The sequence below is a fragment of the Cannabis sativa genome, chromosome 9 (assembly GCF_029168945.1).
Source record: "Cannabis sativa cultivar Pink pepper isolate KNU-18-1 chromosome 9, ASM2916894v1, whole genome shotgun sequence".
Lineage (NCBI taxonomy): Eukaryota > Viridiplantae > Streptophyta > Magnoliopsida > Rosales > Cannabaceae > Cannabis > Cannabis sativa.
The window spans coordinates 55267980-55284616 of record NC_083609.1 but is presented as its reverse complement, the minus strand read 5'-3'; the positions used below and the strand labels follow the sequence as shown (position 1 = coordinate 55284616).

The 16637-nt window shown below is 33.3% G+C and overlaps 1 protein-coding gene across 2 annotated transcripts; it reads right to left on the bottom strand.

Moving 5' to 3' along the window:
- Positions 1–9638: 9638 nt before the first annotated feature.
- LOC115722927 (uncharacterized) lies at positions 9639–12968 on the bottom strand. 2 transcript variants are annotated; one of them, XM_061104228.1, is made up of 6 exons: positions 12789–12968; positions 12431–12640; positions 11461–11757; positions 11218–11379; positions 10673–10756; positions 9639–10573 (listed from the first exon to the last, which is right to left on the bottom strand). In XM_061104228.1, exons 1-6 carry the CDS (start codon positions 12807–12809, stop codon positions 10466–10468), a joined length of 882 nt encoding a protein of 293 aa, XP_060960211.1. In that variant the 5' UTR covers positions 12810–12968; the 3' UTR covers positions 9639–10465. The 2 variants fall into 2 exon arrangements, with proteins under 2 accessions (XP_060960211.1, XP_030508169.2); XM_030652309.2 differs by having other exon boundaries at positions 9953–10573; positions 11539–11757; positions 12789–12965.
- Between the last annotated feature and the right edge of the window lie 3669 nt (positions 12969–16637).

Below are 16637 nucleotides of genomic sequence, written 5' to 3'. Positions count from 1 at the left end.
TATAATGTATCAAAAGAAATTATTAACTAATATACCAAAAATATTATGTTTATCACCTCCTTATCTCCCCTCACATAATAAAACTATGTACTTACCATCATTGTTAAATTAATTTTATGTACAAAGCAAACATATTAGAAAGGATATTAATGATGATTACAAGTGAGATACAGTGATGACATCAACTTTAAATACAGTGGTGATTATAAATGAGATACGATGATAGTTATTTTGAAATTATATATGATGAGTTTTTTTTTATATAGATTTATTGATTTCTTTTTATTTTAGATCTCTATTTTGTGTAAGAATTGTTCAGTTTCTAATTTTTTTCACTATATTTTTTATTTATATAAGAAATTGTATGATAATTTTTTTTTGAATTCTTTAGAGTTTTCTATATAGATTTATTATTTTTTTAATAAACAAATGTTTTTTTTTAAGAAATATAAATAAAAATAAGTTTAAAATTATTTGATACTAATTTTATTGTTCAATTAATATTTATAGAATAATTTAACCACCGCACGCAAAGCGTGACTTGTTTACTAGTTATACACTATTTAAAAAAAAATTGAAAAATAAATATTAAAATTAACACAAAATAATATGAAGTTTTTTTTTTTTTTAAAAAAAAAATATTAAGAGTGATTTTTAAAAAATTATTTTGAGATTAACTTTTTTAAAAATTGGAGTATATTTATTATTTTGTGGGGTGCAAATAGAATTTATCTTTTATTTTTTTTGGTTAAGTAGAATTTTCGTCCCCGAACTTTAACATATGTATTATATTATGATTTTAGGTTGTTACAAATTCTGACTAAGCTATTGAGATTGTTAAATTTATGTACTTTTGTCAAAGTTTGGAAGACACAATTTGATACATAGACAAATATCACATTAATAAAATTAAACAAAAGTTCTTATATCTAATAATTTAATTAGTTTAGAAAAAAAATATTAACGACTAAAAAATTTAAAATACACGATTTGATACATGTAAAAGTCCGTACAACTAAAATCCTTATTATCCCTTACTTTTTGCTATTGAATAACATTAATTGACACATTATTAAGTCTCTCTCTCTATATAAGGGCACTCATTTTCTTATTGTTTTCCACATCCATTTTCTTCTCATCACCAAAACATTCCTTTTCTCTCTTTAATATAATATGGGCCTCTTCATGCGTTCTCTTTCAACTCTTTTTGTCCTCCTCCTGCTTATGTTGTCTACTGGTATACTACTTACACTTTTTTTTTCTTACAATCTTTTTCAATTAAACAAACATACTTATATTAGTCATTAACACAAAAAAGAAGAAAAATCAATGAAAGTCTATAAATGGATTATTATCATTAATTGTTTTAGAGTAGCTTAATTAAATGGAATACTTTTGGTACTTAAAGCATCTTTAACAAGTGTGAATTAGAAAAAGTACTTAACTAATTGATAGAATATGAGTTTAGAGCATCTGTTTTAGCTTACTTTTAATTTAATTTTATAAATATTTTAAAGAATAATTTTTATTTTAAAATATTTGATTTGAGTGCTCTTAAATTGATAATAAAAAAATATATTTGAACATATAGAAATGGGGCCAAGAGTAGCGGAAGGAAAGACATGTGAGGCACCAAGCCGTAGCTTCACGGGACCATGCGTGATGACCCGCTTCTGCTATAATGTTTGCCAAACCGAGGGCTTTTCTAGCGGCCGCTGCCGTGGCATTCGCCGACGTTGTATTTGCACTAAAGATTGCTAAAATACTAATTAAATAAAAACAACACTACCTCGCCTTTAATAAAATATTACAATAAACATAGTACAATTGGCTTTTATATGCCATGGTTTTACTAGGTGTGTTAAATGTATGTGTGTGTTGTTTTAATTTTCTATTTTATTTTTGGGTTTTGTTGGGGGTGTTATGATGATGTAATATCCACAATAAGTATATTATTATTTGATATATTATTGTGTGTTATAATTTTATTGTTGCAGATATGCGTATTATTGGCATTTGTTAAATACAATTATATTTTGGTAATTAGAGATTTTGATAGTTAGATTAAATATTAGTTAATTTTAATTGTATTAGAAGACAGAATTTATTAATAAATATTTGTAGGATTAGATAATAATATTGTTATATATATAATAGGATTATATATATGTATAATTAATGTTGTGTTAGACAACAACCTCAGCCAGCAAACAAACAATAATCAACACACCAGAAATGAATTAATGAGTTGCAGAAAATATAATAACAGAATTTAAAGAACACAATCAAGATTGTAGAGGTTCGAACTTCCTTCACAAAGTGAAGAGCCTAGTCCTCTTTGAACTCCCTTAGGATTAGTCTTTATTATGAATCAAATGGCAAGATTACACTATGTTTAGTTGTACAAATTACAGAACATAGAGATGATGAGTTATTCCCCTTGTTTAGCTTTAATCCTGAAGCTTGAACACCTTGAAACCACCTGAAGCTTGGACTTTCTTCCCTTGGTCTCTAACCCTTCTGTTCTTCAATGCTTCATAAGTTTCCCTCTCTAAAACAAGTAATCTTCCTCACCATACATCATTCTCTCTCACTCTCTTTCTATCTTATCTGCTACTTTTTGAAATAGAAAAGAACAGAACTATATATAGGCAGCACCACATCAGGTTTTGCCATTACAAGAATAACTGAAAAAACCTAACTAAACTAACACATGCTGATGTGTCAAGTCCTCACTTGCCATGTCATCATTCCTTTTACTTAATTGGTTTTATTAAGGACTGAAATAAACAACAAATTCCACCTCAGTACTTAATAAAACCAATCTAAAGAAAAACTTCTCCTAAGATCATTGTTCAGTCCACCTACTGACTTAACCCTCTTCTATGCCTAGCAATTCCAAACAATGTTGGAATTTGCTAAGTGTAACTGGTTTAGTACCCATGTCAGCAGGATTTTCTTCACTTGGTACCTTTTCAATGTTGATTTTTTCTTGAGTAACTTTCTCCCTTATGAAATGATACCTTACTTCAATATGTTTTGTTCTATCATGAAATATTGGGTTCTTACACAAGTATAATGCACTTTGGCTATCTGTATAGACAGTAGCTTTTCCTTTGAACAGATTCATCTCTTCTAGCAAACCTTGTATCCATAACCCTTCCTTAATTGCCTCTGTTGCAGCTATATACTCAGATTCAGTGGAAGATAAAGCTACCACAGGTTGAATCTGAGATTTCCAACTTACACAATTGCCTGAAATGAGAAATGTGTAAGCTGTAGTAGACTTCCTTGAGTCTTTATCCCCTGCAAAATCTGCATCCACAAAGCCTTCCACCTGAATTTTGTCTTGGTTTTTCTTGAAGCATAAACCAACCTTGGTAGTGATGTTGATGTACCTGAGCATCCATTTCATTGCAGCCCAATGGAGTTTCCCAGGATTTCCCATGTATTTGCTCAGCACACTTGATGCATATGCTAGGTCTGGTCTTGTACAGACCATAGCATACATCACAGATCCCATAACATTTGAGTATGGTATTTCTTCCATCTCTTGCCTTTCTTTATCAGTATTAGGAGACTGTTTATTAGATAGTTGAAACTGACTTGACAGTGGCATTGTTGCCTTCTTAGAACCATTCATTTGGAATTTTTCAATTACCTTTTCCAAATAATCCTTTTGACTGAGAAATAACAGATTTTTGCTCCTATCTCTCTTGATGTTAATTCCCAGAATTTTACTTGCAGTCCCTAAATCTTTCATGTCAAACTCAGATTTCAGAATTTCCTTCATTCCTTCAACCTTTTTCTTTTCTTTGCTAATCAGTAGCATATCATCTACATAGAGTAGAAGGTATTCAACTTGTAATATTTCAGTGCCTTTGTAGTACAAGCATGTATCATGCATGCTCCTTGTGAATCCATGTTGTGTAATGAAGCTATTGAATCTTTTATTCCATTGTCTTGGAGCTTGTTTTAACCCATACAAGGATTTCTTCAAGAGACACACATGATCATTTTTGACTTTTTCTTTGTAACCTTCGGGTTGTTCCATGTAGATAGTCTCTTCTAAGTCTCCATGCAAGAATGCAGTGGTTACATCCATTTGCTCCAATTCTAAATCAAACTGAGTAACCAAGGCCAACATTATCCTTATTGTCTTGTATTTCACAACTGGTGCAAAGATTTCATTAAAATCAATTCCTTCTTTTTGACTAAAACCTTTTGCCACGAGTCTAGCCTTAAACCTTGGCATTTCATCATCTCTAAAACCTGGTTTGTGCTTGAAAATCCACTTGCAACTGATCACCCTTTTTCCTTTTGGTCTTGGAACCACTATCCAGGTCTTGTTCTTTTTCAATGACCCCATCTCATTATCCATAGCCTTGTTCCAATGCTTTGCTTCTTTACTTGAAATAGCTTCTAAATAGGTCTTTGGCTCAGTTTTTACAAGTTCTGTAGCTGTGATAAAAGCATATGCCAGCATATCTGTGAAAGCAGAAAATCCATATCTTTGAGTAGGTTTTGAAACCCTCCTATCTCTATCTCTAACCAATTGGTAGTCTTGAGGATCTGTTACATCTTCCTGATCAGGTTCCGCCTGATCTATATTTCCAATTTGTCCCTCAGTATTTGTATCTTCCACCTGATCAGTGCCTTGATCATTTCCAGTTTCTCTCATTTCTTCTTCATTGATTTGTATCTGATTTTCAATGCTACCTGCAGGGTTAGTCTTATTTTCTGCATTGTCATGGTTAGTAGTTTTCAAGCAAGGAAATACATCTTCTTTAAATATAACATCCCTACTATTTATTGTTTTGAAACCTCTTTCATTGTTGAGCCAAACTCTATAACCTTTAACACCTTGAGGATAACCTAGAAATACAGTTTTTATTGATCTAGGTTCTAACTTACCCTCACTTTGGTGCACATAAGCCATGCATCCAAATACTCTCAAATTAGACAAATCAGGAGGTTTACCTGTCCATTTATGCTTAGGTGTCATGAGGTTGATAGCTGTTGAAGGACTTCTATTGATCAAATAGGCTGCTGTCATCAAGGCTTCTCCCCAAAATGTTTTTGGAAGACCAGAGCTGAACATCATGCATCTCACCTTGTTCAGCAATGTTCTATTCATTCTCTCAGCTACCCCATTTTGTTGAGGAGTGATCCTTACAGTTCTGTGTCTTTGTATACCATGGTTCCTACAAAAATCATCAAACTCTCCACTACAAAACTCAAGACCATTGTCAGTTCTTAAGGTCTTAATTTTTCTTTCTGTTAGGTTTTCAATTAACAGTTTCCATTGTTTAAACTTTTCTAAAGCTTGATTTTTGGTTTTCAATAAAAACACCCAAACTTTTCTAGAGAAATCATCAACAATAGAGAGAAAGTAAGAGTTACCCCCATGTGTAGACACTTTTTCTGGCCCCCACAAATCTGCATGGATGTAATCCAAAATTCCTTTGGAACAATGCTTGCCAACAATAAAACTCAACCTGTGTTGTTTTCCCAAAATGCAGCTTTCACAGAAATCAACCTTGCTGATTTTGTCCTTCCCAAGCAGGCCTTGATCATGGATTACTTTGAGTCCCTTCTCACTAATATGCCCAAGCCTTCTATGCCATAATATGGCATTAGAATCTTCATCACTTGTAGCTACAGATGCATCTCCAGTCACTGTATTACCAATTAGGTAGTAGAGTCCATGTCTCTTTTCTCCTTTTATAACCACCATTGAACCTTTGCTTATCTTCATTATGCCAGATTCAATCTTGTTTGTATAACCTGCATCATCAAGGGTTCCAACAGAGATTAGATTTTTAGTTAGATTAGGCACATACCTCACATCTTTGAGAATTCGAATTGCTCCATCAAACATCTTGAAATGAGCATTTCCTATGCCTTCTACACTACATGTATTGCTGTCTCCAAGAACTACTTTTCCACCACTTGTTTTCTTGAAATTTCTAAGTAGTTGCTTGTTGTATGTCATGTGGAATGTGCATCCAGAATCTAAGATCCAATTTTCATTTTGGATGTGAGAAGCAGTTAGCAAAACTTCTCCAGAATCATATCCATCACCATAGTTTGCTGAATCTTGGGATTCAAATTTGCTGTTGGAGCTATGATGATAGTTCTTTTTGTTCTTATGATTCTGACTTCTGTTCTTGTTAAAGTAACAGTCTCTTTTGTAATGTCCCAACTTTCCACATGTATAGCACCCCTTTACATCCTTATTTGAGTCTTTGCTAGAATCCCTTGAGTTTGATCTTCCATGGTTTCTTGAATGGTTGCTGTTCTTATTCTCATTGTAAGATCTTTGTGGTTGTCTTCCTCTTGTGAAATTCACTTCACCATTCAATCTTGATAGTTTCCCATTGTTCTTCAAAGATAGTTCCTTTGAATATATGGCACCAACGATTTCATCCATCACCAATGTGTCCTTTGCATATAAAATTGTATCTCTGAATTGTTCATATTGCTGAGGTAGTGAATTGAGAAGATAAATTGCTTGATCCTCCTCCTCAATTTCCACATTTAAACTGCAAAGATCAGAAAGAAGTTTAGTGAATTCATTAAGATTATCATCAATAGATTTACCTTCATCCATTTTAAAACCATAGAATTTTTGTTTCAAATAAACCCTGCTGGGTAGAGTTTTTGTCATGTAGGTTTGTTCAAGCTTTTCCCACATTGCAGCAGCTGTCTTCTCTCTAACTACTTTTCTCAAAATCTCATCTTCAAGGCTCAACACTATAGTGTTTCTTGCCTTTTTCAGGATCTCTTGCTTCTTGGATTTCTCCAATGTTTCAGACATTTTGTCTTCTCCCTTGAGAGCTTCATCTAATCCCATGTTTCCAAGATGAGCTTTCATCTTTTCTCTCCACAAATAGAAGTCATTCTTGCCATTGAACTTCTCAATGTCTATCTTTGTTGTAGACATCTTTCTTGGTCACTTTCAATCTGAATCTTGAGGTTCTTGCTGCTGTAATTCAAAACAGTAATCAAAACACTTTTTCTTCTCTGTCAAATTCTGCAGGTTTCTTGATTGTTGCTTAGCCGATCCTTCTCTTGAATCCTAGCTCTGATACCATTTGTTGTGTTAGACAACAACCTCAGCCAGCAAACAAACAATAATCAACACACCAGAAATGAATTAATGAATTGCAGAAAAATATAATAACAGAATTTAAAGAACACAATCAAGATTATAGAGGTTCGAACTTCCTTCACAAAGTGAAGAGCCTAGTCCTCTTTGAACTCCCTTAGGATTAGTCTTTATTATGAATCAAATGGCAAGATTACACTACGTTTAGTTGTACAAATTACAGAACATAGAGATGATGAGTTATTCCCCTTGTTTAGCTTTCATCCTGAAGCTTGAACACCTTGAAACCACCTGAAGCTTGGACTTGCTTCCCTTGGTCTCTAACCCTTCTGTTCTTCAATGCTTCATAAGTTTTGTTGTGTTAGACAACAACCTTAGCCAGCAAACAAACAATAATCAACACACCAGAAATGAATTAATGAGTTGCAGAAAATATAATAACAGAATTTAAAGAACACAATCAAGATTATAAAGGTTCGAACTTCCTTCACAAAGTGAAGAGCCTAGTCCTCTTTGAACTCCCTTAGGATTAGTCTTTATTATGAATCAAATGGCAAGATTACACTATGTTTAGTTGTACAAATTACAGAACATAGAGATGATGAGTTATTCCCCTTGTTTAGCTTTAATCCTGAAGCTTGAACACCTTGAAACCACCTGAAGCTTGGACTTGCTTCCCTTGGTCTCTAACCCTTCTGTTCTTCAATGCTTCATAAGTTTCCCTCTCTAAAACAAGTAATCTTCCTCACCATACATCATTCTCTCTCTCACTCTCTCTCTCTCTATCTTATCTGCTACTTTTTGAAATAGAAAAGAACAGAACTATATATAGGCAGCACCCCATCAGGTTTTGCCATTACAAGAATAACTGAAAAAACCTAACTAAACTAACACATGCTGATGTGTCAAGTCCTCACTTGCCATGTCATCATTCCTTTTACTTAATTGGTTTTATTAAGGACTGAAATAAACAACAATTAATAATCTACAGGGAGCTAATGTATTAGGTATTATTGTAGTACTTATTGATAGGTATAGTAATTTATAGCTATTGATTTAATCAAATAGCTCAAATTAATTTTTGGAAACTTAAACATAATTAATAATTTTTATTATTTATAATTAATTTTTAAATATTATTAATTAGCTCTAGCTAACAAAACTCTACACCTTCCAAACGTATAATTTTTTTTGACTTATTTACCTTATGAATAACTTTCAATTAATTACTTTTTTAATTAGGAATTTATAAATTTATTTTTAATTAATTTTATTTTCTACTTGACGTAATAATTGCAGTTAGAAAAGAACAAAATATTCAAGTTATTTAATCCTACAATAATCAATTCAACCAATAATATAATCATGGTATAACTAGTAAAATTATCTTATATGAAGTATAATGACATGAGTTCAATCCTTTCAATAATATAATTTTTTTTTAATATTTACTAATATGGAAGATTTCTTATCCCATAAAAGTTGTAAAGTTTGTAATTATTGTGGTGGAAAGTCGTTAATTTTTATTAGTTAATATATATTGACGGTTGCATTACATAAAGTATAATAGTGAACCATAAAATAACACATGCAATAATAATAATAATAAGGAGCTTATTCATTTTTATACTTGAAAACATTTTTTTTTTGTATTCTCACGGAATTCTACATAGAAACCCCTATTGCAACTAGCAATGTAATCTAAATCGCAACAAAAAATCGTATAGCAACCCACATAGAAAACACTGGAGAAACCACTTTAGAAACCCAAACCGTAATTTTGAAAAAAAAAAGTTAAAAAAACAGTATATGAGATAATTCCCCTAATAACAATATCTGAAAAGTTGAATAATAAATTTTTTCAAATAAAAAAAAAATACATTATAAATAGATGAAAAATTTTACACTAAAAAAATATCTGAAAGATCTCGATTTATTGTCGATCTCATCTAAATTTAATAGTCTATGATAACTTTGGATAATATGAGGTGCTTCAAACATACTATAAACGATCGAATTGCTACCCTTATAAAGGCATGATTTATTTTATTTATTATTAATTTAACTTTAAATTAATTTAATAATTTAAAATTCTTGCATTAAATAATAATGTAAGGAACAATATACTACAAAAATTTTATGGTTGTAATTATTATGGTGGGAAGCTTTATATTTTTCATTGTTAATATACATTGACGTTGTATTACATGAATTATAACAGTGAACAATAAAATAACACATGCATTAATAAATAACATTCAAATAAAAAATTATAGCTCTTTTTCAATGGTACCGAAATACTAGATGATGTGATGTATGGAGATGTTGCAAAAAACCATATTATCATGTATATTGTTGTTCAATTAAAGTCATATTTGAATAAAGTATATTATCACATTTAAATATATATAGATAAATATATATATATAATATTTTCGTAGTTAAGAACTTAATGAATCTTATCCTAACAATTATAGAAGTAATATTAAAAATTAATTTTGCAGAAACATTGTTTGTTTCTTCAAAAAATTACGAAGAAATTTTCAACCAAAAAATAGAGAATGGGCCGTCTTAAATATTTTGGAGGCCCTGTTCTATTTTAAAAATTGGGTCCCTATAAAAAAAAGTAATTTATAAATAATATTTTCAAATATTATCATATGGTTCTATAATTTACAAAACACCAAAAAACTCTAATTAATTTATAAAAATTGTTATTGATTGCAATACAACAAAAAAATGATAGAAAAAAATATGAAAGGTTTGAAAAAAAAAATAGCAACAATGAATTTTTATTTTTTTTTTGCTTAAAAGCAATAATAGAATTGAAAATAAATTTTGAAAATTGACATAGAAATAATCAATGATAAGTTGTTAGCTCTTTAAAAAGTTGGATTCATTACAAAAAAAAAAGAGAAATGCTAAAAGACACCACTGGTGCCAAGCACTCTCCTACGTGACAATATCGCTATTGGTCTAATTAAGTATCGGGTCCCATATAGTTTAATATAATAGTTTTTAGAAAGTATCGCTAGCCAATCGCAAGGCGACACGTCTTAAGGGTGCTAGACACTACTGGTGCCCAATAGCAATGCTCTAAAAAAATTAAAGAGCATTAAAAAAATATATTAGGCCCTTTATTTTTTGGGGCCTGTGCAATAGCCCAGCACCCCATAAGAGCCGCCCATGTTCAAAACAAACTAAGTTTAACAAAAATTAATTTCAACTATTATTTTATATTGTTTAGAAAAGAGAGTTTAATTTATCATTTAACAATAAATAATAGTTCTATTGATAACTTTTGCAAAATACAAGTTCAAAATAATATTTACCCTTATAAAAATTTTAAAATAGTTAAGCTAAAAGTATTCCTTCCATTACTGTAATGGCTTTTCCTTGCAAAAACACTCTTTGGTTATGTTCATCCAAATGAATATTCAACGCCCCTCCTCTTGGTGATGCCTGAATAGGATAATCAATAATAGCACAATACGATCAAATGTTGGAGATCAAGAGAGGTAGAAATAGCCAGCTGTGAACACAGAGTATAAATCTACGTACCTGGTATGCAACAAAATCACACTTTCCCAGCTCTTTACTCCAGTATGATGCCAAGGAACAATGTGCACTCCCTGTAACAGGATCCTGAAACCAAGTTTTGACTAACTTAGGTAGCGTTTAATTAGGAAGAATGAAAATATAGGAATATGAATGGGAATGAGAATAAAAATAAGAATAGAATAAAATTTAAAATACATAAAAAATTATTAAATATTTTCTCAGCATGCATTGGAATAGTCTTTCTTTCTATTTTAAAATAGAATAGTCATTTTACTGGGATGACATTCCAATACTTTAATATGCAACTATAATGGAATGAAGATTGTTTCTTTTCCATTCCATTCCATTTCATTACTTCCAACCAAACGTCACCTTAATTCCGGACAGCCATGGGCAAATCGAATCAAACCTGCCTTTTAGTTCCAGTATTTAATTCTAACTAGGACATTAAAGAGGGAAACCAAGGCTCAACTTCAAATCTAAGGATTATCAGTAGCTCAAAGAAACAACCTAATGCTAAAAAATGAAGGGCAAACTGATATTACCTCATTGATCCCATATTGTGGGAAGAAGCACCTACTGTAAAAGTCAGATTCAGACTCAGAAGGAGCTATCCCTGTCACTATCATTCCGTTTCCGGGAAACTTTCCAATGGCATCAAAGTTTGGTTGAAGATCTATAACATCTTTTGCTGATGGGACCACAACCTTGAAAAATTAACAAGCTACGTTAAAACGAGAAGTGAACAGAATACAAAAGATTAAACATGTCCAGAATAAGTATATTATAATGAGATAATCCAAAGTAGTTGTTCTTCCTAGATAAATAACTGAAGCACCACCCAAGGCATTAGATATCATTGAAACCTCGACGGAATTGAATATGGCAATTGGATCGCTTGGAAAGTTCAATTCAATAAAGAAGCCTTTGTGTGCTACACCATCAGAGGCCTTGTTGTTTTGAGCCACTTTCTTGGCTGTTAGAATTCCCGACAAGGTGACAAACTCAATAACATCATAATCAATTTTCCCAGAAGAAAATAGTGTATGCGCGGCTGCTAATGTTGCGTGACCGCAAAGAGTAACCTACACAACAAAAAAGAAAAGGCTAATTAAGATTTTTACTCCCGAACTTTGATACGTACCAAATCATGCCCTTTGAACTTTTAAGGTCGTTAAAAATGCTCCCTGAACTAAGGAGATTGTTGAATTTAAGGACTTTTGTCCAATTTTAATTAAAAAAGTCTAACATGAATGAAATTTCAAGGGGCATGATCTAGAACATGTAAAAGTTCGAGGGGCATGATTTGGTAGATATTAAAATCTAAGGAGCATGGTTTAATACATAAACAATTACTAAAATACTAAAATTGAATGAAATTAGATAAAAATTCAGGGGCATGATTTGGTACATGTTAAAGTTTAGGAAACAAAAATCCTAATTAGCCAAAGCATTGATCTTTGAAGCTTGAGTGACACTTGGGGGAAATGCTGGTACAACTACAAGTCATTATAATTCAAAGAAAACTATGTAATCATTTTTTTGAGATTTTTTCTTAACTTGCAAAATCAACAGATAAGCAAAGAAAGACAACTAAAGAAATAAGCAATTGATCTTATAGTTGAATTCAAAATCCATGTTATGGGTTTTCAAATTAGCAAAAATTAATCAACAAAATTTCTAAATACATATTTCCTTTGTGTGAATTTTTAAAAGTAAATATACAAGTGTAACTAAAAGAAATGGTGAAAAACAAACCTCAACAACGGGAGTGAACCATCTAAGACGGAACCTTGGAGTTGAAGACCCATCAGAGTTCGACTCACTGGGCAGCCGAGTCAGATAACTAGTCTCGGAGATATTGAACTCGGCTGCCACCGATTGTAACCATTGATCGTCTCTGTCCTCGTCTAGCAAGCAAACAGCTGCTGGGTTTCCCTTGAAGGCTGACTCTGTGAACGCATCCACCTGATGATATAGATGGCCATACAAATATAGATGATATGTACATATATATATATAAAGAGAGAGAGAGAGAGAGAGAGAGAGAGAGAGAGAGAGAGAGAGAGAGAGAGAGAGAGAGAGAGAGAGAGAGAGAGAGAGAGAGAGAGAGTACCAGAGTGTAGTTGACGGCCATTGATTCTAGGATAGTAACGTAAGAGTGTTGTTTTTTCCTTACAAATTAAATTTCTACTCTTTCTTGAGATAGATAATCCAAATCTCATGTAATAATTATTTTTCTAGTTTTCAATAAAGTAAGTATGCCTATTATTCCTTTTTATTTTTGCTTTAAGTGGCTTCTTAATTTAATAAATGTGGTGAAAACAACCTCAATACTTGGCCAAACCAGTGCCAATTAACAACAAGAACAACAAAAACATAACAAGCAAACAAGATTAATACAAACCAGAAACTAAAACCAGAAATGAATGAAAATTAAATAAGACTTAGCATTGAATCAAATGAAACTTTATTCAAATGTCTAGCACCTTTGCAATCCGATTCATGCACTCAATTGAGTCTAAGTGTAGAACACATTACATATCAAACCTCACATGGTAGAAGTCATCTCAATGGATGAGCAATTCTACTTTTACAACCCTCCTAAACACTCACAAGATTGGTATAGAAATTAGAGAGAAAGAGAGAGAGAGAGAATTCTAGATGAAAGGCTCGGATTGGACTACTCTTGAATGAGGTCTTGGTGCTTCCTTTTATAGGCATTGGTTGAATCAAGTAGGTAGAGCTTAGGTGTCAAGCTAGATAACTAACTTAACTAACCAATGTCAATAGTTGAATAGAATGATGATTTGGCATTAGCTCATTGGGACAAAACCTACAACAAATCCACCTGGTTTGTTCCAAAGAGCTAATGTCAGAAGAGAAGCTTAAGAGCTTCTGATATTGAGCAGATTCAAGCAATGAAGAAACTTGTTTCCTGTGACACTCTTAGTAAAGATATCAGCTGGATTATCATGAGTGCTAATCTTCTTGACTTGAACCTGTTTAGATGACACAATGTCTCTAATGAAATGAAGTTTGATGTCAATGTGCTTGGACCTCTCATGAAACATAGGATTTTTCATGAGATGCAAGGCTCTTTGATTGTCACAATATAATGTAATGTCCTCAGATTTGAAGCCTAGTTCTTCAGTTAAACCTCTTAGCCATATAGCTTCTTTAATTGCCTCTGTTGCTGCCATATATTCAGCTTCTGTTGAAGACAGACCAACAACTTTCTGCAGGTTAGACTTCCAACTGATGCACCCTCCTAGAGCAGTAAATACAAAACCTGTCAAGCTCCTTCTTGTGTCTAGATTGGCTGCAAAATCTGAGTCAACATAGCCCGTAATTTCTTCTTGAAACTGACTATCCTTACTGAATACAATTCCTGTATTCAGAGTTCCTTGCAGGTATCTCATGGTCCATTTAAGAGCTTCCCAATGTTCTGAACCAGGATCAGAGATATACCTGCTTACCATGCTCATTGCATGAGCTAAATCTGGTCTTGAACAAACCATAGAGTACATGAGACTTCCCATACAACTAGCATAAGGGATCTTGCTCATTTTTGCTCTTTCAGCATCTGTTTTGGGTGATTGTGCAGCAGACAGTTTGAAATGTTGTGCAATAGGGGTAGCAACTGGTTTGCTCTTAGACATGCCAAATTTGGAGAGTACCTTCTGTAGATATGAGGCTTGAGACAAACTCCTCACTGAGTTTGCTTTTAAGCTTGCTGATTTCTGGTTTAGACTTACTGAAAATCAGTATGTCATCTACATAGAGCAATATGTATGTTTGATTATTGAAATATACACAAGAGTCATACTTACTTTTGGTATATCCAATGCTTTGCATGTAGGTGTCAAACCTCAAATTCCATTGTCTTGGTGCTTGTTTGAGGCCATATAGGGACTTCTTGAGTAGGCAAACATCATTAGGATTACCATTTTCAAACCCCTCAGGTTGTTGCATATAGATTTCTTCCTCTAATTCTCCATGCTAGAAAGCTGTCCTCACATCCATTTGCTCAATTTCTAGATCCAAGCTAGCTGCCTTTGCCATCATTGCTCTTATTGAAGCTTGTTTGACAACTGGGGAAAAAATCTCTGTGTAGTCTACACCCTCCTTTTGAGTAAACCCTTTCGCTACTAATCTTGTCTTGAACCTTGGAGGTTCATTTTCAGATCCTTCTTTATGCTTGAATAACCATTTGCACCCAACTGGTTTGTACCCTTCTGGTTTTTTCACAACTATCCATGTTTTGTTCTTTCTAAGAGAATGCATCTCTTCATTAACTGCTTGCAGCCAAGCTGCAGCATCCTTACTCCTCATAGCTTCCAAGAAGCTCAATGGTTCTGAACTATCTATCTCTTCAGCAACCATAAGTGCAAAAGCAATGAACTCAGCATATCCAAATCTGTCAGGGGCTTTGGTCTGTCTTCTCTCCCTGTCCCTTGCTAATAGATACTCACTTAGATCATGCTGGCTTCCACTTTCATCACTTTTAATAGTCTCAATTTCTCTTTGACTAGCAGGTGCAGGTGTAGATTGAGGGTCCACCTTAATTTGTACATTCTCATCTGGTGTAGTTTCATTGTTCTTAGAATTGTTTACAGCTTTGAGAGCCATTTCATCTTCCTTGAACACTACATCCCTACTAATCATACACTTCTTATACCCAGGTTCTAGGCACCATAGCCTATAACCTTTAACTCCTTCAGGGTAACCCACAAATATGCATCTCAATGCTCTTGGTTGGAGTTTATCTTGCTTAACATGCATAAAAGCAGTACAACCATAAACTCTTAAATGGTCTAGGTTAGGAGCTTTACCTGTCCACATCTCTTGAGGAGTTTTAAAGTTGTTAGGCACTGAGGGTGATCTGTTGATTAAGTAGCATGCTGTTTTGATGGCTTCTCCCCAAAATGACCTGTCCATTCCAGCACTCAGCAACATGCATCTTACTCTCTCAAGCAGGGTTCTGTTCATTCTCTCAACAACTCCATTTTGCTGAGGTGTTTTGATCACTGTTCTATGCCTTTGAATTCCCAACCTGCTACACAATTCATTAAACTCATTAGAACATAACTCAAGGCCATTATCAGTCCTCAATACCTTGATTTTGTTCCCTGTTTGATTTTCCAGCAGCCTTTTCCAAGTGTCAAATGTAGGCAGTGCTTCATCCTTGCTTTTCAGTAGGTGAATCCACACTTTTCTACTGAAATCATCAACCATGCTTATGAAATAGTGAGCTCCTCCTTTAGTTTGAATTCTAGAGGGTCCCCAAAGGTCTGATTGCACATAACCAAGCTTTTCAGTAGTGTTGTGTTCAGCCTTAGGAAACTTCAGCCTGCAAGATTTCCCTAACACACATTCATCACAAAACTCAAGTCCCTCTGTCAATTTCTTCTTGAATAGGCCTTGCTTATTCAACTCCTCAAGTCCTCTTTGACTAACATGTCCTAATCTGAGATGCCAAAGCTTGACATGACTCAGTTTTTCTGAATTTACAGCAGGTGCAGCACTCCCTGTTGTAGTGTTGATGTTTAGAAAATATAGACCATTCTTAAGTGTTCCCTTGAACACAGTTTCTGACCCTTGGTCAATTTTCATTACTCCATTCTCAATCTTGACAATAAAACCTAGTCTATCAAACATTCCAATAGAAAGAAGGTTTCTTTTAAGATCTGGCACATACCTCACATGCTGCAAACTTTTCATGATTCCATCATGATTCTTTAGCTGAATTGTGCCAATCCCTTGTATTTCACAAGCCTTGTTGTTCCCCAAAAGAACTGTACCCCTGTGATTCTCCAATGTTGAATCAAACAGTTCTTTATTTGGTGTCATGTGAAATGAGCACCCTGAATCTAAGATCCATTCACCATCTGATCTCGAGCTAGACACAACAAGTGCATCTGATGACACATAGCCATCTGCAACATCAGCAACACCATGTTTC

What these genes read in the sequence shown, in the direction of transcription:
- LOC115722927 (XM_061104228.1), bottom strand. Translation starts at nt 12,809, where the DNA reads ATGGCCGTCAACTACACTCTG. An exon ending in GGTTCACTCCCGTTGTTGAG is followed by an intron (nt 11,758 to 12,430) that starts GTTTGTTTTTCA and finishes TTTGTTGTGTAG; the next exon opens with GTTACTCTTTGCGGTCACGC. An exon ending in GTGATTTTGTTGCATACCAG is followed by an intron (nt 10,574 to 10,672) that starts GTACGTAGATTT and finishes TATCCTATTCAG; the next exon opens with GCATCACCAAGAGGAGGGGC.